The sequence below is a fragment of the Hyaena hyaena genome, unplaced genomic scaffold (assembly GCF_003009895.1).
Source record: "Hyaena hyaena isolate Hyena2069 unplaced genomic scaffold, ASM300989v1 scaffold_9, whole genome shotgun sequence".
In the NCBI taxonomy this organism is placed as follows: domain Eukaryota; kingdom Metazoa; phylum Chordata; class Mammalia; order Carnivora; family Hyaenidae; genus Hyaena; species Hyaena hyaena.
The window spans coordinates 920,619-934,408 of NW_024080641.1; the positions used below are offsets into that span (position 1 = coordinate 920,619).

At 54.9% G+C, this 13,790-nt stretch overlaps 1 protein-coding gene across 1 annotated transcript in view; it reads right to left on the bottom strand.

Moving 5' to 3' along the window:
- MYH14 (myosin heavy chain 14) overlaps positions 1-13,790 on the bottom strand; it is an 80,987-nt gene that overhangs the window by 16,995 nt on the left and 50,202 nt on the right. The window contains exons 20-28 of the mRNA XM_039247143.1: positions 13,266-13,403; positions 11,492-11,615; positions 10,772-10,943; positions 8,576-8,788; positions 7,873-8,017; positions 7,046-7,252; positions 3,428-3,532; positions 3,192-3,344; positions 1,851-2,099 (exon numbers count right to left, since the gene is read on the bottom strand). Coding sequence (XP_039103074.1) covers positions 1,851-2,099; positions 3,192-3,344; positions 3,428-3,532; positions 7,046-7,252; positions 7,873-8,017; positions 8,576-8,788; positions 10,772-10,943; positions 11,492-11,615; positions 13,266-13,403 — 1,506 coding nt within the window. The remainder of the gene's footprint in view (positions 1-1,850; positions 2,100-3,191; positions 3,345-3,427; positions 3,533-7,045; positions 7,253-7,872; positions 8,018-8,575; positions 8,789-10,771; positions 10,944-11,491; positions 11,616-13,265; positions 13,404-13,790) is intronic.

Below are 13,790 nucleotides of genomic sequence, written 5' to 3' on the forward strand. Positions count from 1 at the left end.
CATGATCTCATGACCCATGACTTTGCTCTGAGCTAGCAGCACAGAGCCCACTTGAGGATCTCTGTCTCACTTTCTCTCTGCCCCTCCTCTGCCTGTGTTCTCTGTCTCTCCCTCTCAAAAATAAACTTTTTAAAATGTTAAAATTTAAAGATTTAAAATCTTTAGATTTAAGATTTAAAATCTTAAGATTAAAAAAAAATGTTTTTTAATTAAGGAATCTCTATGCCCTATGTGGGGCTCGAACTCACGACCCTGAGATCAAGAGTCGTCTGCTCTACCAACAGAGCCAGCCAGGCGCCCTGAGGAGTGAAATATTAATTAATTAATGTAAAAGCGTGGATAAATCTCAAAATAATTCTGAGTGAAAGAAGCCAATCAGAAAAAAAATTGATATGAAAAGAATTTATATAAAATTCTAGGAGAAATAAGAAAATAGACCCTTGATAATCAATGGCACAGTATTTTTTTTAATGTTTATTTTTGAGAAAGAGAGACAGAGCATGAGCAGGGGAGGAGCAGAGAGAGAGGGAGACACAGAATCCGAAGCAGGCTCCAGGCTGTGCTGTCAGCACAGAGCCCGACGTGGGGCTTGAACCCACAAACCAGGAGATCATGACCTGAGCCAAAGTCGGACGCTTAACCAACCAAGCCACCCAGGTGCCCCTCAATGGTGAAGTATTAAGCAATCAAAAATAGGTGTATTTGGAGTCTGGGAAGAAGGGAAAGGAGAGAGAGAGAATGGGGGCAGAAAAATATTAAAGAAATAATGGCTGAAAAATCCACATTTGACCAAAAACACAAACCTACAGCCAAAGATGGAAGAATACAAAAGCCCACAGTTGGATATGTCAGAGCCAAACTGTTAAGAACAAAAGATAAAGAGAAAAAATTTAAACCAGCTAGAAAAACACCGTATTTCCTACGACACAGGATTTTTAAAAAATTGCTAACTTTTCATCTGAAATGATGGAAGCCACAGATAATGGAATGACCTCTTCAGAGCGCTGAAAGAATAAACTGTCTACCTCGAATTCAAGAGCCAGTGAAATATCTCTCAAAAATGAAGATAAAAGAATGACTCCTCCATTTTCTAGATGAAGAACACTGAGGCCCAGAGAGGTTGGGCAATTTGCCGAAGCCACACAGCCAGAAGGGGACAGCTGGGACTGGAACCTCAGGGTTGCCTGATCTTAATGCTCTGGGCTTCTGTGATTTTTATTTCACACTCACACTGCCAGATGCTTAAGATTATCCCCCGTTAGATGGGCAAACTGAGGCCGAAATGGGGACACAAAGGGAGTCAACAGGAGAAGCAAGATGGGTTATTTTATTTATTCCTCCTCCTACCCTCCGGTGCACCTTCAGGGTACCCTGGGGAATAAAAGTGGGTACTACCAATAATTATTCTGGGACGAGACATAAATCAGGATGGATGGGAGTCCCATTTTACAGAGGCTTAGAAGAAAGAAGCATCCTGGGGAGCCTGGGTGCTCAGTCGGTTGAACCTTGGACTTCGGCGCAGGTCGTGATCTCTCAATTCAGGAATTGAAACCCCCCAGCCCCCCCCACCCCCCGTCAGGTTCTGTGCTGACAGCTCAGAGCCTGGAGCCTGCTTCCAGATTGTGCCTCTCTCCCTCTCCCCTCCCCACCCCCTCTTGCTTGCTGTCTCTCTCAAAAATAAACAAACATTAAAAAAAAAGAAAAAAAAAGGAAGCCCCCCCCCCCCCCCCCCCCCCCCCCCGCCAAGTTCACAGCTGAGCTGTGGCAGCGCCTATTACCCGCGCCACGCCACGACCGCGCAAGCGCGCAAGGGCACCCTGCGTCCGCACCGGTCCCCCCGCGGGCCCCACCTGGTCGAACTTGCGCTGCTTCTTCTCCAGCGAGCTCACGAGCTGCCGCTGTTGCTCCAGGTCCACGGTGGCGTCGTCCAGCTCCTGCTGCAGCCGCCGGCGGCCCCGCTCCAGCCGCTCGGCCGCCTCCGTCTTTTCTGCCAGGCGCTGGGTCAGGGCCTCGGCCTCGCGGGCCGCCCGGCGCCGGGCCTCCTCCCCGGCCTCCAGCGCGCCCGCCTCCTCCTCCTGGCGGCGCCGCCACTCCGAGAGCTGCGGGGAGGGGGTGGGGGGAGACAGTGGGCGGGTGCCAGGCGTGGCTGCCACTGAGGTAGTGCCCCACTTCCCGGGCAGGGAGACTGAGGCCTGAAGAGGGAAATGCCTCGCTGCACTTGGCTCCTCTGCCGTGGAGGAGGGGTGAGGTTGTGAGTTGTGTGAACCTCAACTTCTCCACGGGGTTACAAGTATTCCCACGGGGACCCGGAAGGTGAATCAGCCTTGGCTCCGCCCTGGGGAAGCCCCAATCTGATGGTGGAGGCTGAGCGTCAGGGTCAGGGTGGTGGAGGCTAAGGTAGAAGAGGCGTGGGAGCCACGGGAGTCCACAGGAGGAATTTAGAATCTGTTTAGAACATTCAAGAGAGGCTTCAACGAGGTGGGCGCATTTGAGATGGATCTTGAAGTATGCATAGGAGTCTGCCAATTGAAGAAGAGTGTTGATGGGCAGGCATTCATCACTCATTCATTCAATGGGCATTTCTCGAGCCCTCCCATAGTCAGGCTCCATGCGGGCCTATGCTGAGGGCCGAGATCAGTTCCCAAAGGGTCCCACGTTCAAGGAGCACCAGTCTGGCGGCGGCGGGGGGGGGGGGGGGGGGGGGGAACGGCGTTCCCACAGGCAGAGGCAGTTGCAGCCTGAGGCGACTGTAAGGAGGATGAGGAGAAGCCAGGGCCCGGGAGCTCAGAGTGGGGGGTAGGGACTTCCCGCAACAGGAGAGGCTGCCGTTAAGTCCTGAAGAATGAAAAGGGTTAGTCGTGTGAGATGGGGAAGGAGGGGAGAGACGAACCCCGCGAACGCAGGGCTGAGAGGCCCGGGCTGTGTCCCGGGCGCACTGTGATCAGGGGAGAAGCGGGGGCAGCTCTGGGGCGGAAAGACAGCGTGGAGGATGCGCTGGAAGGGGAGAGACGGGAGGCCGGGAGGGAGGCTCAGATGAGGATCCAGGTGGCAGAGGACCAGGCCTGAGCAGGGCTGGGGCTGTGCGGACACGGAGCAGGGGAGAGGCAGAGTCGGCTGGGCTCTGCGCCGACAGGATGAAGGCCGGGGGGAGTCAGAGATGGGAATGGGGGGCTCCCTCCAGGGCTGCTCACCTGGGCCTGGGCGGTCTGCAGCTCGCGGCCCGCCCGCTCCCTGGCGACCGCCTCCTCCTCCAGCTGCTCCCGCAGCCCGGTCACCTCGGCCTCCAGGCCTCGAACCCGGGACCCCAAGGCCAGCTTCGCCCTGGTCTCCTCTTGCAGCAGCTCCTGCAGATGAAGGGGAGGTGGCGGTCAGGGGAGGGCGGAGGCCGGGGAGGCGGGGGGGGGGGCGGGGGGGGGCACCGGCTCACCTGGGCGTCGTGAAGCTGGGCCTCTGTGCTGCTCAACTCCTTGCTCAGCCGGATGGCTCTGGACTCGGCCTCACTCAGGGCCCCAGACACGTTCTCCAGTTCAGCCTGCGGGGTAGGGACACCTTCCAGTGGCGGCTTCCACCCGGCCGCTCCTCCCCCTCAGGCCCCTAGCGCCCTGGGCTGGTGGCGGCGGCCAACGGGGCAGCTGCTGTGGAAAACAGCCTGGCGACGGGGCGCTGGGTGGCTCAGTCGGTTGAGCGTCCAACTTCGGCTCAGGTCATGATCTCACAGTTCGTGGGTTCGAGCCCCGCGTCGGGCTCTGTGCTGACAGCTCAGAGCCTGGAGCCTGCTTCAGATTCTGTGTCTCCCTCTCTCTCTGACCCTCCCCTGCTCAAGCTGTCTCTCTCTCTCTCTCAGAAATAAATTAAAAAAAAAAAAAACATTTAAAAAAGAAAACAGCCTGGTGGCACCTCAGTTAAACTTGGGAGTTCGTGGGGCGCCTGGGTGGCTTAGTCGGTTAAGCGTCCAACTATCGCTAAGGTCATGATCTCGCGGTTCGTGGGTTCGAGCCCCGCGTCGGGCTCAGTGCTGACTGCCAGCTCAGAGCCTGGAGCCTGTTTCAGAGTCTGTATCTCCCTCTCTCTCTGACCCTCCCCTGCTCACGCTATCTCTCTCTCCAAGAAATAAATAAAAATTAAAAAAAAAAAACACAAAAAACCCAAACTTGGGAGTTTGCATATGGCCCGACCATTCCATTCCTAAGCACGTGCCCAAGAGAATGGAAAACAGAGATCTCTGCAAAACTGTACGGAATGTTCAGAGTGGCACCGTTCACCACGGCCCAAAACGTGGGGACAACCCAAGTGTCTGCTGGCTGGGGCGCGGGGGAGACGAAGCGGAGTGTATCCAGGTGACGGACTGTTACCAGACAGCACCAAGGAACCAGGTGCCGGTTCTGTGCTGCAGCCCGGGCGGGCCCTGAGGGTGTGACGCTGCGTGGGAGAAGCCAGACCCAAAAGGACAAGCATGGCAGGGTCCCACGGGTGTGAAATGCCCAGGACAGGGAATGTAAAGCGACACAAAGGAGAACAGCAGTTGTATGGGGGGGGGGGCGGTGGGAGCAGTGAGGTGGGGGGAACTGGGGGAAGGTAGCTAATAAAGTATCCCTTTCGGTGGGGGCAGTGATAGAAAACCTGGCTGGCTCAGTCAGTGGAGCACGAGACTCTTGATCTTGGGGTTGTGAGTTCAAGCCCCACGCTGGGTGTAGAGGTTACTTAAAAAAAAAAAAAAGTCTTCGGGGCACCTGGGTGCCTCAATCGGTTAAGTGTCTGATTTCGGCTCAGGTCATGAGCTCACAGTTCATGAGTTCTAGCCCCGTATCGGGCTCGCTGCTGTCAGTGCAGAGCCTGCTTCGGGTCCTCCGTCCTCCTCTCTCTCTGCCCCTCCCCTGCTCATTCTCTCTCTCAAAATAAATAAAGTCTAAAAAAGTAAAATTTATAAAATCTTTTTTTAAAGTTTATTTATTGGGGTGCTTGGGTGGCTCAGTCGGTTGAGTGTCAGACTTCAACTCAGGTCACGATCTCTCGGTTGGTGTGGGCTCGAGCCCCGTGTCAGGCTCTGTGCTGACAACTCGGAGCCTGGATCCTGCTTCAGATTCTGTGTCTCCCTCTCTCTCTGCCCCTCCCCTACTCACACTCTGTCTCTGTCTCTCTCAAAAATAAACATTTAAAAAAAAGAATTTGAGAGAGAGTGACTGAGCAAGTGGAAAAGGGAGAGAGTTCGTTCCAAGCAGAGTCTCTGCTGTCACCGCAGAGCCAGTGGGATCAAGTGGGATCATGCTCGCTTCGGCAGCACGTGTACTAAAATTGGAACGATCAAGTGGGATCAAGGGGACTCAAGTGAGATCAAGAGTCGCATGCTCTACTGACTGAGCCAGCCAGGCGCCCCAGACTTTCTGCTGTCATAAAACCAGACTGCCTAATGGACCCACCTCAGCTTCGCCTCACTCCAGGGGAAGGAAGTGCACTCATCTCATACACCAAACCTGTAAGGTAGGAACTATTACTATGCCCAGGCCACATAAAGGGCAACTGAGGCACAGACAGGTTAGGAAATTTGCCCAAGACCACACAGCTACCAGAAGTGGGACTGGGCCAGACAGAATGGCTAGGGCTGTACTGTCCAATATGGTAGCCCCCGGCTGTACGTGGCTACTTAAATTTAAGAACTAAAATTAAATAAAAGTAAAAATCCACCTCCTCAGCTGTGGTTGCTGCATTTTGAGTGTTTAGTGGCCACATGGGTCATGCAAATACAGGACCTTTCCATCACTGAAGAAACTTCTAGTGCTGCCTGGATCTCCTGCTATCAGCCACCAAACTACTTGCGGTATCACCTTTACTTGTGTGATACGGAAAATGTTTAGTATAGTGACCACTAGGTGGCATGATTCTGTTTGGGGCAGATCCTAGCAGATCCCCTCAAATCCACTCTTCGCTGAGTGGGACCATGGCTATCAACTGGAAACTACATGTCCCAGCATTCTTTGCAGCTAGCTGGTCATGTGATTATGTCGTGACCAATGAAATATAAGCAAAGTAATGTATGCACATTTTGTCAATTCCTCTCTTTCCCGCTTCCTAAGCAGGATCCCAGATGTGCCCATAACCCAGATTTGACTCTGAAGATGAGGACAATGCTCTCAGGGATGGTCAAATGACAAGACTAAGGAACCTGGATCTTGAGTGACCTTGTGGGGCATAGTATCCTGCCGGCCTCCACCGCCTGCCCTGAGTCTCTTTTTTGAGAGCGTAAGACACACATCTTTTATTTAAGTTGATGGATTCTGGGATGCCTTTGTTATAGCAGCTTCATTTCTTACCCTAATCCCAACACATTACTTTTAATTTGGAAACTAAAGGCTAGAACAATGTTTTCCCCTGGAGGAGTTGGACAATTAAAATTCGCTCTTCCCAAGGGTACCTGGGTGGTTCAGTTGGTTAAGCGTCCGACTTTGGCTCAGGTCGATCTTGTGGTTTGTGGGTTCGAGCCCCACATCAGGCTCTGTGCTGACAGCTCGGAGCCTGGAGCCTGCTTTCGATTCTGTGTCTCCCTCTCTCTCTGTCTGTCCTTCCCCTGCTCATACTCTGTTTCTCTCTCTCTCAGAAAGATAAACATTAGAAATAAAAAGCCTGCACTTCTTCTAACAGTCACGGTATGCTACTGTCCCCACACAGTTCCACGCGTTCACACTGGGCTTTCCTAATCAGAATACGGATTGTTTATGGCTTCTAGCAGGGTGGGAGTCATAGTAGGGTTAAGAGCGAGAGGGTCAGGCATGCCTGGGTTCAAGTTTGGGCTCTGTGGGGTCTTAGACAATCAGCTTCACCTCCCTGAGCCTCAGTTTCCTCGTGTGAAAAATGGGAACAATATTATCACTTCCTTCAAAGGAGAGCCAGAAAGATGTAGTGAAATATACAGGATATCCGGTATACAGTAATTGCTCACCAAACACTAGCTACTCCTGCATAATTGTGTTGGAAGAGTTTGCAGCAACAACAGGGCTGCTGTGAGGGAAAGAGAAGCCCAGAGAGGTGACCAGGCCAGCCCGCTGCTCACCTGGGCTCGCTGCAGCTTCTCCGCAGCCTCTGCTCGCGCCCGCTCCCCGTCGCCAGCCCGGCCCTGCACCTCCTGCAGCTGGGACTCCAGGCGGCGCCGCCGCTGTTCGCCCTCCTGCCGCGAGGTCTGCAGGCTGCTCAGCTCCGCCCGGAGCTCAGACACTTCAGCCTCCAGGGCCATCCGGGTCTTCTCCCACGTACCTTTGCTCTGGCAAGGAAGAGAGACCAGCGAACGTTATGCCTCCCCCCGCTCCACCAGACCAAGCACACTCCTGCTTCAGGCTCCTGGCTGTTCCTCTGCCTGGAACTCCTTACTGGTCCTTAAATCCCCAGACACATTCCTGCCTCAGGACCTTTGCACTGGCTCTTCCATCTGCCTGGAACACGTTTCCCTGCAGGTGCCGGATGGCTCACCCCTCACCTCCCTCGGTTTTCTACTCAGATGTGCTCCTCGGCCTCTCCATGTGAAGTCACAAGCCCCGACCCCCGACTCTGCTGCCCCCTTCTTTATTGCTTTCCCAAAGCACTTAATGCCCCAGTATGTAACATGACTGCGTCCGTATTGTGCAGTCTTTGCCTCTCCCGCTAACACGCGAGCTCCCCCATGGAAGGCAGTATTGGTTGTTCGATCCGCTACTGGGTCCCCAGAACCACCCCCAGAACGTGGTATTTTCTCAATGTTTGTTGAGTGAAAAATGAAACAAGGACGACATGGACACACGAGGAAAGAAACAAGAGCCGAGCCGAGAACCAGCAGGAGGCCCCTCGGCTGCTCCTGGCGTCCCCTGCCCCAGCCCCTCAGAAGCCCCCATTCCTGTCCCAACCCACCCTCCGGGCCTGTTCCAGCTGTTCGGCCAGCTCCCCCAGGGCCTGGCCGTGGCGCTGCCTCAGCTCCTGCACGGCCACTTCGTGAACACGCGTTTCCTCCTCCAGAGCCTTCTTCAACTCCGTCACCTCCTGCTCCCTCTTGGACCTTTCATTGAGGGAGGAGAACAGGGAACAGAATTTCAGAACAGAGAGAGGCGGGGACTTTGGGGGTGTCCTCTTGACAGCTGGGTGTGCCTCCTTGTATTGTTTCCCTTCAAGAATGAGGGCCTCACTCTACATTCCCTAAGGGATCTGGGGCAGGGGGAACCGCAGGAGGAGTGTGGCTTTAAGGGTGAACTCCTATGCATCTTTCAAAACCCTACCCAAAAAGCCCTTTCTCAAAGGAAGCCTTCCTGGACTTCCTCCACAGATGTGGTTTAGGGGCTTTCTCTTATCCACAATGGCCAGTGCTGCTCCCCTAGAGCACACTTCGTTCTGGATTGGGTCCCTTTGCCCGAATGTGCCAGGCAGTTCATGGGAAACCCCTGTCTGGCTCATCTCTGTCCCCAGCTTGGCCCAGGCTAGGTGCAGAGCTGACGTTTATGGATAAGCAACTAGTGAACGGCTACACCTTTGTGTACACGCAGGGCTCCACATTAGTCCTCCCCTCCCCGCCCCACCCCTGCCCCTCCCGTGCCCTCTGCACGGGCAGCCCAGGACTCACCGGAGCTCCTGCTGCGCGTTGGTGGAGTCCAGCGTGTCCTCCAGCTCGCTCCGCAGCGCCTCCAGCTCCTCGCCCAGGTCCCTGCGCTGCTTCTCCGCCTTGGCCCTGGCCGCCCGCTCGGTCTCCAGGTCCTCCTGGGCCTCGGCCAGCCCGGCCTGCGCCTCCCGCAGCGACTTGAGCAGCTGGGCCCGGGCCCCGCCCTCCTCTTCCGCCCTGGAGGTGCACAAGGACCACGGGCGTTGGTACCGGGATGGGCAAAGGGCCGGGATAGTTTCCGGGGGCAAAGAGGCCAGATGTGGATTTGGGGGCGGCCCGTCCCGGGGTGAAATCCCGGCTCTCCCCTCGGGCACGTGCTTCAGGTTTTCTTAGCTGGAAAACGGGAATGACACCACGAGTAATCGCAGGGACGTCTACGGAGCTCCTGCGACATACGACCCTTTGCTTTATCGTCTCATTTAATGATCACAGGGAATAAGGAAACTGAGGTACAGAGTGGGAAAGTACGTGCCCAGGTCACACGGTCAGTGAGTGGCAGAGCTGACCCCAGCAGCCTGCCTCGTGCCTCCTGTGAGAACACGGCCTCTTGCAAAGAGAAGCTGAATTGAGGGTCAGCATGGACGGCAGGAGAAAGTGCTCATGGGACGCCTGGGGGGCTCCATCATTAAGCATCTGACTTTGGCTCAGGTCATGATCTCACGGTTCCTGGGTTTGAGCCCTGCACTGGGCTCTGTGCTGACAGCTCAGAGCCTGGAGCCTGCTCCGGATTCTGTGTCTCCCTCCCTCTCTGCCCCTTCCCCACTCATGCTCTTTCTCTCTCAAACATTTAAAAATTTAAAGAATAAAATAAAATCTCAAAAAAAATGGTTATGTTATGCAAAATTCAACTCAATTAAAAAAAAAACGTAATAAGAACGGATGAGTAAAATAAGGAAAAGCAGTAACAGACAGACTGGCATGGCTGAGGGCTTAGGGGAAGCCCAGCGTTTTATCAGCACTTTCTTATTTAATCCCCACACTAACCGAGTAGCTTCCATAATCACCCCCATTAAAAAATATTTAGAGGTGCCTGGGTGGCTCAGTCGGTTAAGTGTCCAACTTCGGCTCAGGTCGTGATCTCACACTTTGTGGGTTTGAGCCCTACATCAGGCTCTGTGCTGACAGCTCAGAGCCTGGAGCCTGCTCCGGATTCTGTGTCTCCCTCTCTGACCCTCCCATGCTTACATTGTCTCTCTCTCCCTCTCACATTAAAAAAAATTTTTTTTAATCAAGCACTGGCAACTATTTTTCAAAACCTTTCTTTTTTCTTTTTACTAAAACCTAGATTACTATATAGAATAATTCTTTTTTTTTAAAAAAAATTATTGATTTACNGGGCTCTGTGCTGACAGCTCAGAGCCTGGAGCCTGCTCCGGATTTTGTGTCTCCCTCTCTGACCCTCCCATGCTTACATTGTCTCTCTCTCCCTCTCACATTAAAAAAAATTTTTTTTAATCAAGAAAATATTTAGTGGGAGAGAACATGAGTGGGGGAGGGACAGAAAAGGGCGGCGGGGGCGGAGGGGGGGAGAGAATCCCAAGCAGGCTCCAAGCGTAGGTGCAGAGCCCCACACGGGGCTTGAACCGACCTGAGTGGAAATCAAGAGTCTGACACTTAACGGACTCAGGCACCCAGGCACCTCCTGTAGTCTCCCCCATTTTACAAATTGAGAAACCGAGGCTAGGGAGGCGACGGCCCAGGGATGAGGTCACGGTGGCAGAAATGGGCGGGGCCAGAGCTTGAACCCCGAAGCCAGACAAGGGTGACGTTCTTAACCACGCACACCACCTCCTACCCACTGACTGTAAGCCACACGTCTTGGCCACATTTTAACATCTCTGACACGGAGCTGCACCGAAAATCAAGGGCTCTTAGACGGCATGAAGCACAGCGGGTAAGAGGCGTTGGCAATCCTGAGCACCATGGGGCACGCAGTAGGTGCTCCTTAATTACGAATGCCTGTAATTCTCCCAATACGATTCCTCTCACAGCCACAGAGTTGGTCACATCACAGCTGATCCCCTTTCACACCCGGATCAGTTACTAGCCACGCGGAGCCCCGGGCGGCCTTCTCCTTAACCCTCGCCAGGTCCAGTTTACAGGAGGGGACGCTGAGTCTCGGGTGCCCCGCGCGCGTCCCGCCGCCAGCCCCCCGCGCACCTGGCCAGGGCGGCGTGCAGCTCCTCTTCCTTGCGGCCCAGCTGGGCCCGCAGCTCCTCGGAGCGCTGCTGCTGCTCGGCGATCTGCTCCTGCAGCTCCGAGCTCTCGCCGTCCAGCCGCCGCTTCAGCTTCTCCAGCTCCTGGCGGCCCTTCTCCTCCTTCCGCAGGCGGTCTGGGGGCGGGAGTGCACGCCATGCGCCGGGGCTCCAGGCCCCGAGCCCGCATGGACGGGAGGCGGGGGGCCAAGCTGTGGCTCGTCATCTCCCTTCCCGCCCCCTCCTTCCAGCTCCCCCGACCGACCGTGGGCCGGACCCCCGGTGCTTTCCTCTCCTCCTCACCCCCGGGGACAGCTCTGCCCCTGCCCAGTGCCTGTCTCTGCCCTGTCCGCCCCTCTGCCCCCGCAGCCTCCCCTGCCGCCGCGCTCTCTCCCTTCTGCTTCGGGGTGTGAGTCCGCAGCACGGGGCAGAGACACAAGTGTGTCTGAAACAGGCGGCCAGTCAGAGAGAGTGACCGAGACACAGGAGGCAGCAAGAGAACTGCCATCGAGGGGGACAGAAATAACCTTAGAGCTGGGAAGGCACCCGATCTGTCTCGAACCTTCTTTCCTGACCCCCGTTTAGCAGACTGGACCGTGGAGGCTCCTTAGTGCACGAGGCTCACCCAACGTTCCCGCCCCACCTCCGACGCCAAGCGCGCACAGGCCCCCGGGGCGGCGCTCACCCTCCATGTCCGCAATCGTGGCCTCGTATTTGAGTCGAAGCTTATTGAGGCTCTTGATCTTCTCCTCCTCCTCCGCAGCCTGCGAGGAGAACTCGGCCAGGCGCTCTTCCAGCAACTTCCGCTCCTGCAGGAAGGTGGGGGGCAGCCAGGGAAGGGGAGGCGGTCAGAACAGCCCCGGCTCGGCCCAACACTCATCTGCCCCCTTCCCTAGCCTTTTGCGCCCAAACCCTTCCCTCCTCTCCCATTCTCTTGGGTCTGCAGCCCCGCCCTGGTTCACACCTAGCACCTACGAGGTAGATTCCATTATTCCGAGTACCCCCCCCCCCAGTAACTGTCCCACCACCCGACTCGCGGGCCCTGAGGCTCCTTCCCATTCGTCTGCGACTGTAAACAACACTGCAGCGAACATCTTTGCACGGGGGTGCTCTCCCGTGACTGCTGGGCCCACACGCTCAGAGTATGGTTTGTGGGTCAGCGGCAGCATCCACGAATGGGAGCTTTCTGGAAATGCTGCGTGTCAGGCTGCACCCCAGACCCACTGGGTCAGAAGCTACATTTTGACAAGCTTTCCAAAGGATTCCTGCCCACGTTAGCATTTGAGAAGTACTGGCCTGGAGCAGTACTTTTCAAACCGATTGGTTCTGGAAACCAATGCAGTGTGCTGGCACTACCCTTAAAAAGAAAGAAATAGAACAGAGTGGAATAGAAGAGCTGTTGCACCAAAGGAATGTTCCAGAAAACCCCTGTGCGTCCTTGACCTCTCATCTCAGGCATCATCGGGGGAGCCTTCCCTGACTACCCCTAGAAGAGGTGAGGATCTGCCCCCTTCATAGTCTTGTTTTTTAACAGTTTCTTTTTTAATGTTTATTTATTTTAGAGAGAGACAGAGAACAAGCAGGAGAGGAGTAGAGAGAGAGAGTGAGAGACGATCTGAAGAGGGCTCTGTGCTGCCAGCACAGAGCCCGACGCAGGGCTAGAACTCATGAACCATGGGATCATGACCTGAGCCGAAGTCAGACGCTTAACAGACTGAGCCACCCGGGCACCCCTGACAGTTTATAACTGTGCACAGTATGTGATTATACATATTTCCTGTGGTGACTCATCTAGATTCCCTTTCCCCCATCCCCCTGTGAGGACATAAAGGGTCTTCTAGTTTGTTCAATGCCATTGCCATAACCCGTGTGCCTAGCCTAGTCCTCTCTGTCACAGGTTAAATGTGGCGGCAGATTCCTTGCCACGTCCCCACCCAGGGACAGAGTCTAATTTCAAACGCAATTTGGGCTGAGCCTGTGAGTGATTTAAGCTCAGCACTCTGCAAACCACAGTGTGCAGGTCAAATCTGGCCCACTACCTATTTTTATAAATAAAGTTTTATTGGGACACAGTCGCATTTGTTGGACTATGCACGATCTGGGGCTGTTTTCATGCAGCAACAGCAGAAATAAGTGCTTGTGGCAGAAACACTGAGGCCTGCAGAGCCTGAAAGAGTTGCTCTCTGGCCTTTTACAGAAAATGTTTGCCCACCCAACCTACCCACAGCAGGAGGGGATGGAATGAAATGGTGCTTGCCTTCGGCCACGTGGCTTTGGAGTGTCTTACGCTCTATCATGAATAGCTAATGACACACAGTAGTTGCTCAATAAATACCCGCTTGGGTGAAGGTGTGAAGAGAAACGGTCAAAGGGAGACATGGCTGAGGCTGAGAGCCGGAGACGCCTAGAGACACCTAGATGAAGGTGCCTCTGGCCCCTGGGGGCTCACAGGACACTACCTTGCTCAGCTTGGCATTCTGATCTTCTAAGAGGACCAGGTCTTCCTCGAATTTCTTCAGCTTCGCCTCCGTGGTCACCTTCTCTAGCTGCAGCTTCTGTCGCGCCCCCTCCTCTGCCTCGAGGTGGTTTTCCAGCTCCTGGAGAGGGGAGGGGAGGAGATGAGGACCCAGGGGTCAGGGTGTGAGGTGAAAGCTAGAGTGGAGGGGACGGTCCCAAGCCCCTAGGGCTTATGGCTCAGACAGGCCCATACTCTGGGAGAGGCCGGGAAGGATCAAGCCTTTACTGGTTCCCATTTCATTCATTAGCCCTGAGCCTTCACTGAGTACCCGGTGTGCATCAAGCACCCTGCTAGGCACCGAGGGTAGATAAGAAATCTTTGTCCTGGGGCGCCTGGGTGGCTTAGTCGGTTAAGCGTCCGACTTTCGCTTAGGTCATGATCTCGCGGTTCGTGGGTTCGAGCCCCGCGTCGGGCTCTGTGCTGACTGCCAGCTCAGAGCCTGGAGCCTGTTTCAGTCTGTGACTCC